The sequence below is a fragment of the Xiphias gladius genome, chromosome 14 (genome assembly GCF_016859285.1).
Source record: "Xiphias gladius isolate SHS-SW01 ecotype Sanya breed wild chromosome 14, ASM1685928v1, whole genome shotgun sequence".
NCBI lineage: Eukaryota > Metazoa > Chordata > Actinopteri > Istiophoriformes > Xiphiidae > Xiphias > Xiphias gladius.
In genome coordinates, this window is record NC_053413.1 from 5821690 (window position 1) to 5840868 (window position 19179).

The window sequence follows — 19179 nt, forward strand, 5'->3', positions numbered from 1 at the left end:
TTTGGCAGTATGGTAAGTGTTTAGTTTCCAAAACTGAAAAGGAAACCTATTTTCAAAAGAGATCATTCGTTCGTTGCACCACGGCCATTCGCTCCAGAAAGAAATTGTTGTCTGGTTGCTGTTATTGTTTTCAGTGCTTTAATCAGTCACACAAGAAAATATTTTCTGACCATTACAGTCAAACCCTGACAGACCACAGAGACAGAAAGACAGATCCAATGTATGTCCCCAACTATAGCGTGTTTTACACTGAAACAACAAAGACCAATTAAAAAATTGTTTAAATTCACAGTGATTTGGTTTTTTTTTTACATTTGAAATTTAACAGAAGCCACTTAGTGTTGGACTTTTCTTTCCCAGGCTAAAGGACACAAAGCTTCAGGGGTTAATAAGGTCACAGGGAGTCTCAGTGAAATTACCCATGTTGTGATGTTAACACCCCACTATTAGCAGATTTTGGAATGATAATGGGATGAAGAGAGAGGTACCCTCCCTTTCCTTCTCTTCCCTCTCACCCTCCGTCCTTCTATGAATTTGCAGACTACATTCCCTCCCTAATCCACTTGTGTTTTCCCTCCTTGGCTCTTCTCCCATATTTAGCGCTCAGATAATTTCTGTAAAAACGCTGATTAGCCAAAGCTTCAAATATTACTGGAAGGTCAGGGGAAGCTGTGGGGAGATGATGGCTGTGGCCAGCCTTGGTGATGAACATATTCTTTTGTTAAGAGAGCCTGTGATTGCTGACAGTGAGGAGCAGTGGGCTAATGACATGTGGACTAAACAGCAACTGAGTAAATGCAGGATTATAAAATGGGAATATACAGAGAATTATGGTGTATGTATGTTGTGATCTGCTGTTTTACCACTCTAATTTTGAAACCGGACTGTCAAGAGAAAGAAAACCAGATTTGTTCAACACACTACAGTGATAGAGAAATTGAGTCTCACATTTTTGTCAATTGTCCTTTTTATTGGGAACAGTGCAATATTTTGTTGAGTAGAACACAAATTGATCTACAGCCATGCTAGCAGCTGTGTGAAGCTTTAGTTTGGAACAGCCATGCTTTGAGGTAAGGCTAACGTCAGCTTGCTAACATGTTCACGATGACAATGCTACAACCATTATCATCACCTTAGTTTAGCATGTTAGAGCTATGTGAAAAGTTAAGATATCGCCACAGTTATTACAATTCTTCTTGTGGGGAACATGAATGTCTGGACCAAATTTCATGACGACCCATTCAATAGCTGTCTGGATATTTCAATCAAAAACACAAATGCCAGCTTCACTGTTGTGCTAGAGTAAAAGCCAGGGATAGACAGGGTCAGTAGGATTCATTCTCCAGGGACCATGGATATCTGTAGTCAATTTCATGGCAAAATGTACAGTAGATGTTTTCGCTTACACCGGATCAGTGAAGACTTGGTTGGTGGTGCTAGATACACAATCAGTAGGATTCTTCCTCTAGGCACTGGGGTTATACGAATACATTAAGTGGCTCTACAAGAAAGGGGGATCACTAATGTCAGTTGGATTCATCCGCTGTGCACCATAAATATCTGAATAAATTTCATGGCAAACCATTCGATAGCTATTGGGATAGTTCAGTCTGAACCAAAGTGATGGACCCAGTGCTGATGTTGGGGGCTTTTACTCTCACTGGGTCCTGCCAGAACTATAGGCTGATTAACGTGTTGGATGGCCTATGGATCTGGCTTTTCTGTTAACACTTGATGAAGATGTGAAACGTCACTTTCTTTTACAGCAGATGATTTTCCTAAAGAAGGGTGCACTTCATATAGGAGCACATTCATTTAAGTTGTTGAGAATTAGTGCATTGCACTTGCCTGACCTGTGACAAGACATGCACTATGCACTTGACTGTGAACAAGGGTCAATATGACCTAGTTCATCCTGGTAACTGACACATTTTCATGTGTCCGTGTGAAACTGTAACATTTTAGTAAACGATAGGCTAAATGTAGCCCTCCAATCAAAGAGCCTCTGTGCAGAGCCGATCATGAGTCTCGTCTCGTGTTGATGATGTCATAGCTAGAGGCCCCTGAGGACAGTTCATACGTTTCCACATAAAACAGCTATTTCAAATTTGAACTTTCTGAGTTCTGTCTCCATGAGAGAAAACATACCCATAACCTGCTATAACGCACATACATACATGTTTTTTGGGACATCTCTCATGGTGCCCTTTCTTTGCAACTTCAGTTGAACGTAAACAACAGAAGCAAGAAGTTCTGCATGGCAAAAATCTTGCACAACTTTGATGATAAAAAATCCCACATTTATAAAAATCAAGACTCTGTGAACCCATCATTTCCCCTTATGGCTTGTCAGGAGCTCTGGAATTTAATAGGTGATGCTTGTGGTGTTTGTGTTTTATAACTGGGTCCTGGCCAGAGGACAAGATTGTCATTGAGGAACCAATAAAGTGTCAAATTGGGTTCTGAATCTCAGCCTATGCTTTAAACTGAGCAAAGAGTTAGGATTACAGACAACAGCAGACAGTGTAGCAGAGCTGTAGTTCAGACAGTGATCAGAGCATCAGACCGGGTAGGTTGTTGTTGTTGTTCTGTGCGTGCTGACCCAGCTAACCGCTCAGCGGGACAAACAGGAAGCCATTTATCCTGGGCCAAGTTCCCCAACAGCAGCTCCAAGATTGTTTTTTGTTCTTTTGTGAGCCAAGAGACAATGATGATTTTGGGTTTAAATTGAATTTTGGAAACTGAACCTGGGCCCGTTATGTAATAGATGACAACAATCCAGCTCGACTTTCATCTGGGTCAGACAGGAATGGATTCCATTTGACAATAATTGTCCCTCTGAGCATATATAACAGTCCAAAATCAATTTTTAATAAGGGGTGCTGTTACATTAAAAAAAAAAAAAACTTTTAACATTGGTGACAAGAGTTAGTTGTTGTTCAAGATAAGGTTATCCTGAATATGAAATAAATGCAAAACAGGTGAGTCTTGATTGGGATTGCAGTTACATGAGGTAGGTGTGTTGGGAGCCCTCTCAGCACCCACTGGTGCAATGGATTAATGGAGATAAGTCTCTCTTTTATGCGTGTTCCTACCCTGTTTCCAGTCTTTGATCACTGGTAAATAATTAGATCTTACCAGTGAATGTGGTCAGACTACAAGTGATGTTGGGTGCAGGTTCATTGAGGCTCTTCCCAGTGGACATGCAAGAGATTTTTCAGTGATAATCATAAACCTGCTATGAAAATGAAACTTTACTAATCTCTCAAAAAAAACCTCTCAAAAAGCAGTTTTACTTGCATAAAACATTTTTTAAACCAACGTGCACTCTGCAGCAAATCATTAATAAGTTTTAGCATGTAAATGACAAATTCCCATTTCAATGTCAAATTAAATTCCGTATGGCTCCATTGGTCTTTATACAGTGAGATTTTTGTAGTTGAGTTTATGTTTTTTTTTTTTGTTCATAGTTCTTTTTATAGTGTAGAAATTTTATTTGTACAGTATATGGTAACTGTTCATTGTGAAAATTAAATTGTGATAATTACACCTACAGATCATGTTTTCTCAATAACCTGCATACTCTCATCTAAATATCATAATTAGATCAACGTTCTTTCATTATAAATCTAAAAAAGTGAGTCATTTGTATCTGTGACCTCCCTTGTTTGTATCTCTAACTTTTGCAGGTTTGGGTTTAGGGACTTGTTGCTCTGACAAAAAATAATCAACAATCTAATCCAGATAACTCAGCTATCCACGTACAATCCACATGGACCTGGTCTCACAAAACTGATTAACAACTGGCTCTGGTAACTCAGCCACAAACCACGCAGCCCTGTCTGATCATGTGAGATAACACAGTGATGTCTTTGGGGAACATTAGACAACATCTTCAAATACAGAGCAGCATATTAAATGAGATGAAATTAGATGACAGATCTTTGTTGAGAAATTAAATCTTTGCAGCAGCAAAAAGTAAAGGTTCTGTAAGGTAAAAGTCAGCAAAACTAAGCACAGCACCAGAATATAAATAGCAGTGATAGGAACAGATGAAAATAACTGTCAAGAAACACTCGTAGTAGTATGTTTTAAATTAGAGTGAACATATTTTACAGGCTTTAAATTGTGATTGACATTTTAATATGTGAAACAGCATACATGTAGCTAGAACTGGAATGTTGTTGGCCTGAAATTGTGGTATTGTTTTTTTTTTTTTCAAGATCTATTATAATCAAAACACAAATAACGGTGAATCTTTAACAGTCATGACGTTTGTGCTGTTGATTTAGAAAGAAGTACTGTGTTTGAGAAAAATATTTGGAGGTATACTTGACAAAAATGTCGCAGGGATAAATTATTGGGAGCCTATTCAGAGAGTGCAGACCATCTTCTTTTTAAAGATAAAAGTTTGGGCACTGGCTGTTGTTAGCACACAGTGTACCATTTATTTCATATCATTGAGTTTATAAAAACATTTTCTATTCACAAAGCCAGGACAAAATAATCAGTTGTAAATTTTGTTAGATACTGACACCACCTGCTACTTCATGTTTAGTGACCGCTGTAAGCCACTTGGTGGACTGTTAACATCTTTGTGAAACTGAAAAGCCAAGAACAGTACAAAATGAGCTGGCTAACTGACTGACTCTGCTTTGTGAGACAAGCCGGGTTCTCTTTACAAAGTAGAGGCAAAAGAACAGGAAGGAAAATTAGAGCTGAGACGAGAAGAAGGCAATCAGAGAATTTACAGAGCTCTACATCTGCCTAACCAACCACTCATTCGGCTTCATTTCCTTTGATCGCTGACTTCCTGCTTTGACCTTTCCGGCCTTTTGTCTGTAAGTGGGTATAGATTTATGTTTTGTGACATGTTATGGGTGGTTCTTTCCAAGTTTGAATCAACACTTCTCACTTTGGGTGAGCCTATTATCTCGGTCATCATTTATACAGACAAATGATCCCCAAAGCACTGATACAGATGGACGTATATAATCCTCTCTAATTTTGACCTCAGATGTTAAAACTGAACTAAAATCTGCAGAAACTCTCCGTTTAAAAGCAAGTTCTTTACAGAATTTGCATCTATTGATTGTGAAGTCAAACTATATACTACTGAGTCTTTCGAACCTAATCTTCAAAGATTTGGGAAAATCTGTCTATTCATGAGACACTTTTACCTGTCTTGAAGGTAAAAAATTAGAAATCAGAACCTTTGATATTACAATGCTGAACAACTGATGGTGGAATATGCACATCTCCCATCTCCTTGAACATGTTGATGAAGATGAATAATTCCATCGTGGATTAGGTTTTCACCAGATCTAATATCCTCACTTGAATATTCTTTAATAATTGTCTCTAGTTTAAAAAAAAAAAAGTCACAGAGGCTAATATCTGTTTTTCCAAATTATTTTATAAACCCAGCAGGTTTTTTTTTAACAAAACTTACTGAAAGTATAACCAGAATCTTCAAAGACTTTCTTGAACATCTAGAAAAAAAACTATTCTGTCCAGTGCACTCTAACAAAGATTTTGAACCCATTTCCTAGGTGCGACTCTGTTTCCCTATCCAAACAGAGATGGTAGCACAGTACTGGTATTATGTTCAAATGGCTTACAGGTGCCTGTATATAATCCAGGCATCAACCACTGTTCGGTTCTGCTCTGGCATCTGATTCCTATACCTTTATTTTGGATTGGTCCATCCACATAAAATTGTATGAAGCAACACAACACATAGTGTTCCATGGCACATTAATGTTATCTCTGACATTACAACAGGTGAGCAATGTTCAAGACAACCTTAATAGCTGATTCCAACCAACACTGCCACATTTACTCGGAAACTCGTGGCCTAGTAATCGGTGAAACTTTTGTTCTAACTTCCTGTGCAGTGATACGAGGCAAACATGATATTCTGTAAAATATAATGACTTAAAAACATGCATAACTCATCCTTCCATTCCAAAGTCAGTCATACTATGTGTCAGTTAAAAGTGGTCTCAATGACACTGAAACAAAGACACTGTCATCTATGTCCGCGTTCCTCACTGAAACCGATGGGCTTGCTGTTGGCTACTGAAAGCTACGAAATGCTAAAAATAGAGACAAGTTGTAGTTAGTGTTCTTTCTTCCAAAAAGGTGTCTGGTGAAGAAATATAACATACTCAAATGAGAAACAACGTCTCCACAGGGCAGCCTCACAGTGTGGGGGAGTTAAGGGGCCCCAGGAGGATAGGGTGCGGAGAGCCCTCCGTGCCCTCGGACGACACACTGAGCCCCAGCTGTGGAGCAGGAAGAGTCCCCTGTCCTTCACAGGGACCGTAGTCCTCCAAAATGTTAACAGCACTCCTGCTCTTTTTCTCCTGACAGTGTGAGGGGATTTTCTACTGTACTTCCTCTGTCAGACATCTTTGTCCATGTCCCACCTTGAAGCGATGTCCTCCTTTGTCAACCCCCCTCCCCGCCCTCTGGGTACCCCCTGTCCAACCATGTTTTCTTCCAGTGTCCTTCTAAGCAATTGATTCTAAGAGTAGATGGTAATGACCTCCCGACCTCCTCCACGAACCAACAGGACACGATCCAAGCCTTCCATCAGAACCTCCAAAAACTCCATATCTGAGAGGCGTGTTATGGTTAAGAACAGTACACTAGAGCAAGACATGCTTCAACCACTCTTTTTGAGAGACTGGATAAATCTCAGTTATGAAAACCTCCATTTCAGGGTGTGAAAAATGCTTCTGTCAGTGGTGAAATGCAACTCAGTGCATTTACTCAACTACTGTTCTTCAGTACAAATCTGAGGTATTTGTATTTTACTTGAGTATTTCCATTTGATGTTACTTCTTACTTGTACTTCACTACATTTCAGACAGAAATAATTTACTTTTTACTCCACTACATTTATTAACAGCTACTAGTCTTTTTTTTTAAATGTATTTATTTTTATTTATTTACAGGTAACCTTAAAGGAATTGTTCAACATTTTGCTTATTTACTTTCATACCAAGAGATCAATGAGAACTATTACTGTAATATCTGTATGGTAAATATGAAGCTACAGCCAGCAGCCAGTTAGCAGTATTAGAACTGGAAGCCAAGAGAAACAGCTGGCATGATTCTGTCCAAATGTTAAAAAAACAAAAAGAAAAAAGCTCGCAAAGCTCACAGATCAACATTTTATATCTTCTTTGTTTAATTCATTAGCAAACTGAAATGTAAAACCCATAGGCTGCGTGTTGATGATTTAACACTGATAGAGCGAGGTCAGCTGTTTCCCTGTTGCCAATCTTCCCAACTATTGGCAAAGAAAGCAAAAAAGCATATTCCCCAAAATATTCTTTAATATTAAAATACCCTTTTAATATGCCAGCATTTTATTAACTGACTGACAGAGTGCGTGACTGGTTGACTAAATGAGCAGCTGAGCAGCTGGAAAAGGATACAGTTCTCATCCCCTTTCTTGTTCTTCGGTGGGCCTGGCATGTTGAGCAAGACCAGCTGTGAATTGCAGGATTTCTTGACGACCGCCTCATTGAGCTTCACAGCTGTGTGCATCCTCCGCACGTTGGACTGGTTGCTACATCAAACCAGAGACGTTAATAACAGCACTGACTGAGGCGAAAAATATCCTGCCAAGTCTTGCAGAGTCAGAGATCACTTTCTCTGCTCTAAATCAGCAGTCGGCAGGAAGCACAGTGTGAGTGATTGGGAAATCTGATGATCTTGTAGGCAAATCCAGTAGACACCGGTAGCTTCCATGTGATCGCAGCACTGACACTCATGCAAACTGAACTGGTGAGCTACTTTCACGCAAGCATACCGACACGGATGCGCATGCACACAGAGAGTTCATGCACATGCAAACTAAAAGTGAAAAATAAAGTGACTTACAGATTCTCCCACTCACTAGAGGAAGAGAGCAAAAAAAAAAAAAAATTTAGGCAAAAATAATGGCTGTTCATCTCTCAGACTGTCTGAAGTTTGTTTAGATTGAAGGGGTTATGTGTTGGAAAATCTGCCATCAAACAGTATCAACAAATTACATTACAAATATGCAGGCAAATACTAGGATTACTGAATGCATTTAAGGGGACAGCCCTTTAACAACACAATGTGATATGACCAGTTCAGTAGGTTTTTAGCCATTCACTGCCTTTTGATAACTGTACGCGAATACATACGACATAGATAATAACAATTATGATAAAGGTAAAAACATGTACAATAAATAAAAATAAAATACGAACCTCACCAAATAAATCAGATTGTTTGAGTTGAATCGTCATGTTTGACATGTTAGGAGCTGGATCGACTTACGGTTTCATATTAAACATGTCCTTAACTGCCATGCCTTCTCTGTGTCTGTTCCTCTCGTTGACCAGTTTATCCTTGGTCCAGGTCATGTGCACGTGATCTGGTGTAGCGACTGCAGCTTTGTCGTTCATTATAGAATGAGAGGCCGTGTTGCGGTCGTGGATCAACTGGGCCTAGCAGAGGACAGGTGGGATGATAGAAGGACAGGTTGGTTGTTTTCAGCATGTTACTCTCATCGTCTTGATCCTTTTCTAATTAACAAAACACTGAGTTTCTCGAGATGAAGCTCAGGTTTTTACAATGCCGGGCTTCTTAACATGTCATTAAGGCAGCAAATACTGTATATCGCTGCTTTACAGTTGTGAGGGACATAAATAAATGAAGAGAAAACAATGGAATTGTGTGATGTTATGAGAGCAGTCAGGTGAGAGGCAGTTGAATGGTGATGAAGGTGAATTGCAGGTTGGAAATGAATACAGACACACACATTGTCTTTGTAGAACCCCAAATGGACAGTCGAACGTCCCTGTCTATTGTTATTATATCTGACTGAACTGTCACAACATGTTGGAAATGAGCATAACTGGAAATGAATCTACATGTACAAGAATAATGACACAATGACTGGTGTGTTCAAGTAAGCGATCAAATCAGTGCATGTATAGTCAGCTTCCCCTTTCTGATGCACATGCTTGTATTTATGATAAAATTATTAAAGGTCAAGTGATTCATTTCCCATGTGCCACAACATCATTCAGATTTTAGCTAGAATGTGATAGTTGGATCTTGAAATTCACCATATTATTTACTCTAACGCACGTGTCTGAAGTTGCGTATTGCGTAAGTATTTTATTTAAATTTTTTAACAGCATTTTTAATATTTGAAGGCCACTGACAGCAAAAGCAAACAAGCTTCATCCAGGCACCTGCATATTTTTTCTTTTACCTCGTATTTAAAGTTTGGTCATCCAGTTGTCAGGTGCAAAAAGTACAAGCAATACTGCAGTCAAAGATTTCGGCATTAAGAGACAAGATACACCAACATAATGGTTAGTAGTCTTGGAGCAGCAGGTCGATTGGAAGTAACTGGAATGAGTCTCACGTAGACCTCTGATACTGGGATTCTGGTGCACATTTAAAGGCACTCAGTGAAGAACTTGTCTCCCTCTAGTGACAGCTTTTGATATCTGTGTCTCACACAGGCACAGGCCGCATCGACGGTACAGTGAATGGAGGGGAAGACAGCAAGACACTCATGAGCTAGACCTAAATTAAGATGAAGACGGTGCCGTCCTCAGGAAATGAACAGCGAGGCCGAACATTATATCCCTGAGTTCAGCTCCTGTTGACAGCACTGTCTCAAGCATTGCAGTTGTCATGAATGGATTACGATGGCAAGGAAGGATGGCGTGATGAAGGGATGGAGTGATAGCACCATGGTTGGCGACTACAAGCTGCCTGGTTGCCGTGGCTACCTCATCCTCTGGTATGCACAGGGTGATGAGGGGTGGGGCGTCAACACCTGACGACTTCTTCCTCCTTATGGAGCCACGTGATACATCTGTGATGCTCTGAATCTTAGACCGTCGTCCAATCGCAACACAAGGTTAGGGGAAGAGTTCAAAGGTCAACAACAGCAGTAAAGGCCATGAGAAGTTATGCTACACCTCGTTCTTTGAATGCTAGCTGCATACTTTACCTCGACTTCAGCTGGAATCTAATTTTTTTAATGTTGTATACAGTTTATTATAGCATTTCTACATCCTGTTTTAAAGTATGCGCATTCAATCTGAGTATTTTACAGTGGAGTGCATTTGTTCAAGTGTGTCATAGCTTTGAAAATTTCAGTGTGCTGAACATATTCTTATGATTTAGTTTGATATCAAAATGTAATGAGTGTGTTTTACAGTGTTTGGACAATATGCTGAAGTGTATTTTGATGACACTTCCTTTGAAATGTCTGTTTTAACATATAGTCCTCACATGTGCGTCACATAATTACATTTTAAAATGCATCAGAAAATGTCAGAAAATCCTAAACACTGAGCAAAAATGATAACTATTATAATCCTTATAAGCTACTAAATATGAGTCATAGGCAGCAACATTAAGCCTATAGTTTTTACCAGATTTTTTTCACAGTGTGAAATTTGTGAGTGTCACGGTACCTCTCTCTCCCTCTCAGTGCGAGACAGCTGCATCTGTTTGAGCATCTGAGATCTCTGCTCCATCACCAGCGTCTTCTCATAGGTGAAGGCTGAGATGTCACTGTCATGCTGGCGGGACAGACAGAACATTTGCAAATTCAGCGTTGAGAGTTCTAAAAATACTGATTTATTTGCTATAATTGTAATAAACATCTAGAGTACTGTAAGTCATCAATCGACGATCAATGATTGAAATTTGAGTTAGGAGACTGCATGACTGACTGAATGAATGAATCGCTGCAGACAGACTAACCATTTCCACCACCTCCACCACTGCGTCCAGTCGTAGATGGTAGAGAAACATCTGGAGATCTTTCTTCATCTGGATGGAGTTGTCATCCATCTGGGCTACTGTGAAGATTCGCATTTTGCACTTCCTCCACACCTACAGATTATTACCAATATTGAATCTATACAGAGTCCATATGTGTTTCCTTTATTAATACTTATAAGTCAGTTCACAAAAAAAACAACCCAGTAAATAATTCAAAAGGAAAAAGGAAAAGACAGTTTAGACAACAAACCCCCATGCGTACCTTATGTTGACTGAGTAAAAATGGCAGCAGCATGAGCAGTCCACCATCATGTACGATCCACCACACATCAATGGTTCCCTGCTTCAGACGATCCTGGTTAGCAGGGAAGTGGTCAATGTTCTTAGCAACCATCAGAGCCTGATGAGCTGCCGTTGTCTCTCTCACGGTTTCTGGAGGGAGAGAGATTGGAATGTGTCAGTTTGTTTTTGTAACTTTGCAATGTAACTACTGAAATGTGGGTAAAATGACTGCAATTTATACATTAATAGTATAAATGCCAACTTATTTATATGGCTGTCTCTTAGCACTAGAGAGTTCCAGTATATGACTTATTCTGTCTGGTTTGCAAAACAGTTCCCCAAAAAAGTGAAACTGAATTGAAGTGACCGAATCCCAAAGATGAGATGAAATGAATGAACTGAAAATGAAGTGACTTCATTTAGTCACACACTTTCTTTGAGACGCTCCTTTACCTATGAAATTCCTCCTTGCAGAGGAGTCACGGGCTTGCTTCCAGCCTGCTGGCCAGGCCATCAGGACAGCATTGTGTTTCATTCCTCCCAGTCCGGCTGACTGGATGAGCAGGGAGAAACCATCGCGCAGGTTGGACGAAACCACCACATGGGAAAAACCCTTGGTCCGCTCGGCAGCCATGGCGGCCTTCAAGTTCTGCCAGAAGCATATGGAGCGGGAGGGAAGAGGTTGAAAAAGAGAGAAAGCGGAGAAGTGAGGGTTTGGTTGGTGAACATTTAATTATATTATGTTAAACACACCACACACACAACACATCATTGTCTTGTCATCATGCTGACCAGTCTTCTCCTAGGTACAAAAGCCAACCTGTTAACCTACTGAGCTTGTCCCGTGCAGTTCTTGTGATTTCTGGATTATACAGTATACTGTCCTGTGAAGCTTTCAAAGCACATATGCAGTATGCCCAATTTTCTAGATCATATCACCTTAAAAATATCATAACATACATGGTAGCCAGCTGGTGTTCCCTAGATTAAATAGTGTGATCTTATCTGTTGCATGGGAAACAGCATCTAACCTGGACCACTGGTCCTGCTCTCTACCTGGTGAATGTAGGGGATATACTTATAGACTTTAACCTGGGAGAATCCTAGAGCGGACTGAACAGATAAACAAACCTGCTCTCCAGTCTTGGCGTCATTCCCCCGGGTCATGTAGGTTCCCTCCAGGACTGAACAGACGATGGTCAGCCCCTTGCCTGCTTTGAGCTGTGTGGTGAATGACAGGAGACGGGGGTGTTTGACTGCCAGGTCTGGGTCCAGCTTACACAGCACCAACAGCTGAGGCCTGGAGAGAGAGAAAAATTGTAAGTAGTAGAATGGACAAAATGAAAGCATTAATGCTTGAACTAAGTAACTGATTATATGAATCCAAACCACCTACATGTGAAGTGGACTGTGCAGCTGAAAATAATGGGTAAAATGTAAACGGATTTCTTAGATATTTTAAGAGTAATTAGGATTTTGAATGAATACCTTTAGATTTTTTTTTTTTTTACTGTTTTGGTTCGATTCTGGGAATCTGTGATGTATTTAGCACTATTTTTTGATATCTTATATTCTAAATGATAGTAGAAGTTATTGAATAATTGAGGAAATAAAGCAACAAATTCCCACATTTTAGAAACTGGAGCCATCAAATGTTTGCCATTTGTGTTTGATAAACACCTGCACAAATGAAGGAAATCACAGCACACATACACGCTGACCTCCAGTTTTTGGTGTGTAGTGGTGCTTCCTCCAGCCGGATGAGAGCGTAGCGTGCTGCATTTAAGGACAGGCCTCGGATACCGTCGCCCCACTCCTTCACTGCCCTGCAGCCAAAAGGTCCAAGTAAGGAAGTTTCAGTTCTTTTTCCAAATGTTTTAGAACAGAGTAGACATTCATATGTACAAAGTACAGTGAGCTTCCCTTACTGTCCTGACCAAGATTCTTGACATTAAATCCACTTGCCTCAGACATGGATTTTAAGAAAAGATATTTTCATGAGCAGAGGGTATCAGTTATGTGGCAGGGGGGTGAGTTCTTAACCAGATGCTGTGATACTGAACTGCCCTTCGGCAAAAAGTGAGATCCTTATCGAATCTCATCTCCTGGGTGTTTAGGAATGGCAAACAAAGAATTTGTCTTCAGCAATCGTTGTGGTAAGCAGCGTTGAAAGTAACACCCACCACCTTACCAACATTACTATCGCAGGTAATGCCATCACATTACAAGCTAACTTGATCAACTTTCAAAGACATGTATTCTGAGTGGTGCAGTTAGTTGTGTAAAGAATGGATAACTACAAATCAAGAGTGTGGCTAATTTTGCTGGGATACTACCAGTAATGGAGAGTTGAAAGCAGTTTTGAATTGATCTCTTGACCTGAAACCTTCAGACTCACCCTCTGTACTCAATGTACTTGTAGATACATCCGGCTATCACCATGGCAACCAGGGCGTAGTACCAGGAGGAGACAAACATAAGGGACAGACACAGACTCATCCCTAAGAAGGACAGGGTCCTACAGGATACACACACACATACACACGAACTGTTGCTGGTTTAATGACCAAAATATGTCATGATTATAGACCCAGTTTAGCTGGAAGCTGCTCTTACCAGTGATAGAACTTGAAGCGCGGCCTCCAGTTGGGAGTACGGAGCAAAGTCTGTACAGCACAGGCCAGGTTGACAAAGAGATAGCACATGAGGAAGAACCTGAGCAGACACACCAATGAGAAAGATAATTAAAATCAAAATAAAAAAATAAATAAATTACATGCACATCATTTATAGGTGAAATATAGCTAGAAAAATAACAGACAATTAGCATGTGGCGCAGAAGGTGTAGTAGTTTTTTGTATTTTCTACAGTGTTCAATAAATACATGGAGAGGATGGGGGCCACATCATCCAGAGAAGCAATGAGGATTCCTATCTCACAGATCCCAACTGTCAGCAACAGAGCCCAAGTAGGCTCGCCATTAGCCTTCCCATGACCAAAGACCTGAGAAAGACAGAGATGCAGAGGAAGAAGGTCTGTACAGTGTGGAATTAAACGGCAGAAACATAAAAACACAGAGACATCTTATCATCAAGGTCAAACAGTCCTATAGCTGCCGTATACAGGTCCGCATTTTTTATTTGATATAATATACATAGCATTATATATAATGTGTCATTACTTTAGCCCAAATAATTTGGATTGAATCTTACTGTAGTGATAATTGATTCATTTTTTCAGTAATTTATTGAGCAAAAATGCCAGTGAAAGCAAGTAATCTGAAGAAATCCCGTTGACCTATTTGACCATCTTTATATACAGTTTATAGCAAGGACCCATTCAAGACCAGGTCAAGATTTGTATGTGGCTGGACCGCCCTTTCTCTGTTTGCTTCTCTCCTACTCTTTGCACTCATGTATACAGTATTTTAATAGTCGAATTCCCACTAAAGCTTTTCTCATTTAATTGTTCTTCTGTTTCTGTTGTTAGACAATGGAACAAGTATGAAATAATGACTGATACGTGGCCCATTAAGACTATAGGTTAACCAGCAGTCACTTCCAAGCCATTTCCAAGCTGCTGCTCTGCTCTGCTAAAGTCCTGATTTTATAACCACAACGTCGTCTGATAAAATCACCAAACACATAACTTAAAGACAACGGCTGTGCTGCGCTTCCAGCTATATTTACATTTAAAATAATCAGTCAAAGAGGAAGTTAGAAGATCATTTACATCTGTGTAGGCAGCTGGTTGGTCAATTGAATGAGAGGCATAGAGAGGTGTGCCTTCAGAGGGAAAGCCTGACCTCTGGGCAATCCAAAAAGTCGCTAGATTTGTTGCTAGCTTTGCTAGCTAGTCGTTAAAATCTAATCATAAAGGCACTAAGTTGGCAACACTGCCTGTAGACACCCCCATGATGATGTAATAGAAAATGTTGTGCCAATTCATTTTAAAAGAGCAACGGCTAATGGGAAACTCCAACACTCGGCCGGCCGACCAATGGTAGATCATCAGCACTCAGACAGTCAGTCAATCGTGAACCTTTGTGTTAATAGGGCCGGCCCTGCTGTTGTGGTACAGCTAAAAAGTAACAAAAACAAGCTGTCATGTGTTTGGGTGATGCTTGACTGTAAAAGCACACAGGACTGTTACATTTGAAAAATACAGACCTCTCTAAAACTGACCTGTAAGAATGGGACAATACCATCCCGAGCGATGGCCTGCAACAGCCGGGGGGCGCCAGTGAGGCTCTGGAGCCCCGCCCCACAGCAGGAGAAAAAGGAGCCGATCACAATTACCCAGGGCGATGGCCAGGCCAGAATACCAATCACCGGGTTCTTCTTTACTGAGTAACCAAACCTGAAACAGCCACAAACAGGCATACACTTCACTAGATGTGTCCGGACTATACGGTATTATAATAACCAAACAGCCCTTGTTTTGGCACAGTATGGAACCTAATTATTTGAACCAAACAATACTTCAATATGTATTTTTTAATTTTGTATACCCCTTTTTTAAGAAATCAATAAAGTAAACAATTAAATCACTTCTAACACCAATGATTCTGTCTGGAATAAAAAATTTAAAAAATTCGAAATATTTTCAACAGCTTTGGAACACACACAGTATGCTGAAAAATGATAGTTTGCCAGCATTTGATGGGTTACAATGAGTGGGAAGTCAATTAAAATACACGTACTTGTCTCTCAGCACCACTCCTTCAATACAGGCTCCAAACAAGACCACACAGGAGATGTCTGACCATGAAGTTAAGATGGATATACTTGCACTGTGTATTTGCTTTCCAGCAACAGCCTGAACTGTGAAACTGCAACATAAAATAACTAACATCCTAACCGGCTCGAAAATGTGCTAAACACTAACGCACACAAACAGGCACACAAACTATGAGAAAGGCTGGAGGATACAGATGAAAGAGGTGGTGAGAATAGCCATTATGGTTCCAATAGGTATCGACCTCTGGGCATCTCTGAGATCACCAGACCTATTAGAACCAGCCATTATACCTGAATTAAAACACACACACACACACACACACACACACACACACACACACACACACACACACACACACACACACACACACACACACACACACACACGGTAAAAATTACAGCCATTCAAAAGGTGAGTCCAGATTGAGCACATAAGACTTCTTAAATAATGTCCATGTACTTATTCAATATAATTTTAGACTTTGTATCATCTACCTGTGACCGAGGGGAAGTATATTCCCACTAGCAGAGTGAAGTAGGTGGTGATGTCATTGAAGACATACTGCTTATTGATATCTTTGGACATTTCCTGGGCTGGTACTGAGGGCTGGCTTTCCTTCTCTATCAGCATACCAGCTGGACCATAGTTACCCCACAGGTTCTCTGACAGAAAGAAAGATGGAGAAAGGCATCATCAGCTGGAGGATCGTTTGAGATTCAGTTATTGCAATTTCTCATCAAATTTCATGGAAATCTGGCCATTGGCTTTCAGTTTCTTGTGTAGAACGTTCATAATTCATGCTGAAGGTGGCACAAGGGGCAGTTCCCCTGAGTTTTGGCTCAGAATCCTTCTTGGCATCCTTCTCACCTTTGATAACTCCGCTCAGAAGCCCTGGTATTGCCCGTATTTCTGTCAAGTTGTTTAAGATGAAGTATTCATCACAGGTGGCGTTGGGATATTTACTGTCACAGAAGAGGTCCCAGACGTTGGTGGTCACAATGTTGTTTTTCACAACATCCATCTTTGCACAGGTTTCAAAATTTTCGTTCTTCAGCGAGCGATTCCCCAACAAACAGACACTGTGTAGAGAGAGCGAGAGACATGGGGTGTGGTTAGCTACTGTATCTGCTGTGGTAGATGGAGCTCGGGTTTTCTGGGAAATTCTTGATTTCCCTGCTTGTGCAGCATTGGAACGAATATTGACATAAGGGTGGTTATATTAGATTATATTCAGGTTGTAGGATAGTAGGAGATTTTTGTTTTTCCAAATAAAGTTGAACTTTGTTTGATTAATTGATTTCATTAAATAGTCAGGAATGGCCGTACGACAGAAGATTGATAAATCCCTCAGTAACCAAGATTTGAGTAAAGACTTACATTTCTTTATACCAGTCTCAATATTAAGTTCTTCTCCAGTTTTCCAGTCTTTTGTTACAACCACTCCTAATCAGTTCACTTCATTTTTAACTGGAATCCCATACAAATCTATCAGAGGGTAGTCATGTATAGCAATTAGTTGAGATTTTTTAAAGCTGACATGTAGTCCCGACACCCCTCTTGATGAAGATATAAGTGTCATCTGCCAGCTGACTTATGAACAGATCTTTGCCTAGCATATTTAAAGGCTCTATATCTGGGCTATTTTTGAAAGAAAATAGCCAACAATTTTGGATACGCTTCACTGGTTACCTATGTGTTTTAGGATTCATTTTCAGATTTTGCTGCTTGTATTTCCAGCTTTGCAATGGTCAGCCTCCTGCCTATATTTGTGATCTGCTAACTCCCTATGGGCCTGATCGCTGCTTGAGATCCTCTGGTAGGGCCCTAGCAACGGTTCCAAAACCTCCACTTATTATTAAAGGTGTTCTTGCCCCTCAGCTGTGGAACTCACTGCCTGAGGATCTAAGAAAGGAAAACTCAGTATTCTCTTTTAAAAACTCTTCTTAAAACACAATTTTTTTCTAATGGCTTTTTCTTAACTGATGATATTTGTGGAAATGGTTCTAATGATTTATCTTGCTTTACATTCATGTTTTTGATTTGTGACTTTAAAGCACTTCGCAACTATGTTTTGAAAGGAGTTATCTAGATAAATAAATAAAATAAATGTTATACCTCGCTTACTGCACTCAAGTTAGTTACTTCAACATCCTGTTCACTGAAAATCCCTAGAATTACGAGTGAAAAATAGTTTGCAATGTTTTATTCCATAAATGAGTTTGCATGCATTTTTGGTATTCAAAAGTCTCAATAAAATTAAGAAATTTAAATGAATAAAAATGAAAAAAATTATATATTCATATTTTTATCTGGGCTTTTTTATTGAACACAGTTTACATATTGCTTAGCAAAGGAAACATTAAGGTCTCATCAAACCCTGTTCCACCAACACTGAGAAACCCAACAGTTCCAACCATGAGAAAGCGCTTGGCGACAGTGGAGAGGAAAAACTCCCTTTCAACAGGAAGAAACCTCTGACAGAATCAGACTCAGGGTGGGCGGCCGTCTGCCTCGACCGGTCGGGTTGAGAGATAGAGAAACGGGGGAGAGGGGAGAAAGAGGGGAGAGAGGGGGAGAGAGAAGAGAGAGAGACCGGGAACAGCAGTGACCTGTAAGTTCTAGACCAGCAAAGTGTTGGTGCCCCTCTTGAACTAGTTTTCCTGACCGAGAGCCGGATCTTTGGCTGTTGAAATGCCAGGAACTGGTTCGAGATTAGAAACTGGCTTTGAACCGGCCCTGGAACTGCCTTGGTGTAAAAGGGGAACATCTATCTAACCACTCATCTGGTGCCACATTAAAATCTATTAATTTATTAAAGTAAACCCTACACCGCTTATATTCAGCAATAATTGATGTAAAAGTTCCTGATAATATTTAGTTTTGAGCAATACTATTCTAACCATAGATATTAATCAGAATTGCTAACAACCCCTCTAGATTTACTACCACAACAATCCAATGACCATCCTTATAAACTCTGAATTACTACCTCCCTAGGGAAACAATAAAAACGTCAGTGGTCACTCTTTTAACTGGATCCGTTACACATTAATGAATCCGAAGGGTCTTTGAGCTTCTCCAGCCTGTTTATCTGCAGTGGTTTAATCCTCAGGAAAGCGATCTACGGCTTTCTTGCATGTTTGCGACTCCTTCATCATTCTCCAGATCCCATCACTGTTTGTTTTGACAAACTGGATAATGACCTGGCGCGTACATTTCTCCTCCTTTTTCCCGATCTGATGTATACCAATCAGCCACAACATTAGAACCTGTTGGCGGTTTTAATGTTGTGGCTGATTGGGGAACATACTGTGTAAATATAGCTTGTAGTTCGTTGCTGTGTTTCCAGTTTCCCTT

General features: G+C 40.1%; 1 protein-coding gene across 5 annotated transcripts in view; it reads right to left on the reverse strand.

Moving 5' to 3' along the window:
* Positions 1–232: 232 nt before the first annotated feature.
* The window catches only part of LOC120798763 (solute carrier family 12 member 7-like), a 38957-nt gene continuing 20010 nt past the window's right edge, over positions 233–19179 (reverse strand). For 4 of the 5 annotated variants that reach the window (XM_040143371.1, XM_040143375.1, XM_040143373.1 and 1 more), the window contains 19 exons: positions 16690–16901; positions 16317–16484; positions 16014–16112; positions 15785–15842; positions 15267–15441; positions 13967–14085; positions 13699–13797; positions 13481–13600; positions 12804–12908; positions 12214–12382; positions 11536–11731; positions 11063–11232; positions 10780–10911; positions 10488–10595; positions 9795–9896; positions 8323–8492; positions 7897–7911; positions 7449–7582; positions 233–6621 (listed from right to left, as the gene is read on the reverse strand). In XM_040143371.1, the coding sequence (XP_039999305.1) occupies positions 6530–6621; positions 7449–7582; positions 7897–7911; positions 8323–8492; positions 9795–9896; positions 10488–10595; positions 10780–10911; positions 11063–11232; positions 11536–11731; positions 12214–12382; positions 12804–12908; positions 13481–13600; positions 13699–13797; positions 13967–14085; positions 15267–15441; positions 15785–15842; positions 16014–16112; positions 16317–16484; positions 16690–16901 (2443 nt within the window). In that variant the 3' untranslated portion in view covers positions 233–6529. The remainder of the gene's footprint in view (positions 6622–7448; positions 7583–7896; positions 7912–8322; positions 8493–9794; positions 9897–10487; positions 10596–10779; positions 10912–11062; positions 11233–11535; positions 11732–12213; positions 12383–12803; positions 12909–13480; positions 13601–13698; positions 13798–13966; positions 14086–15266; positions 15442–15784; positions 15843–16013; positions 16113–16316; positions 16485–16689; positions 16902–19179) is intronic. The other variant, XM_040143372.1, reaches the window with a different exon arrangement.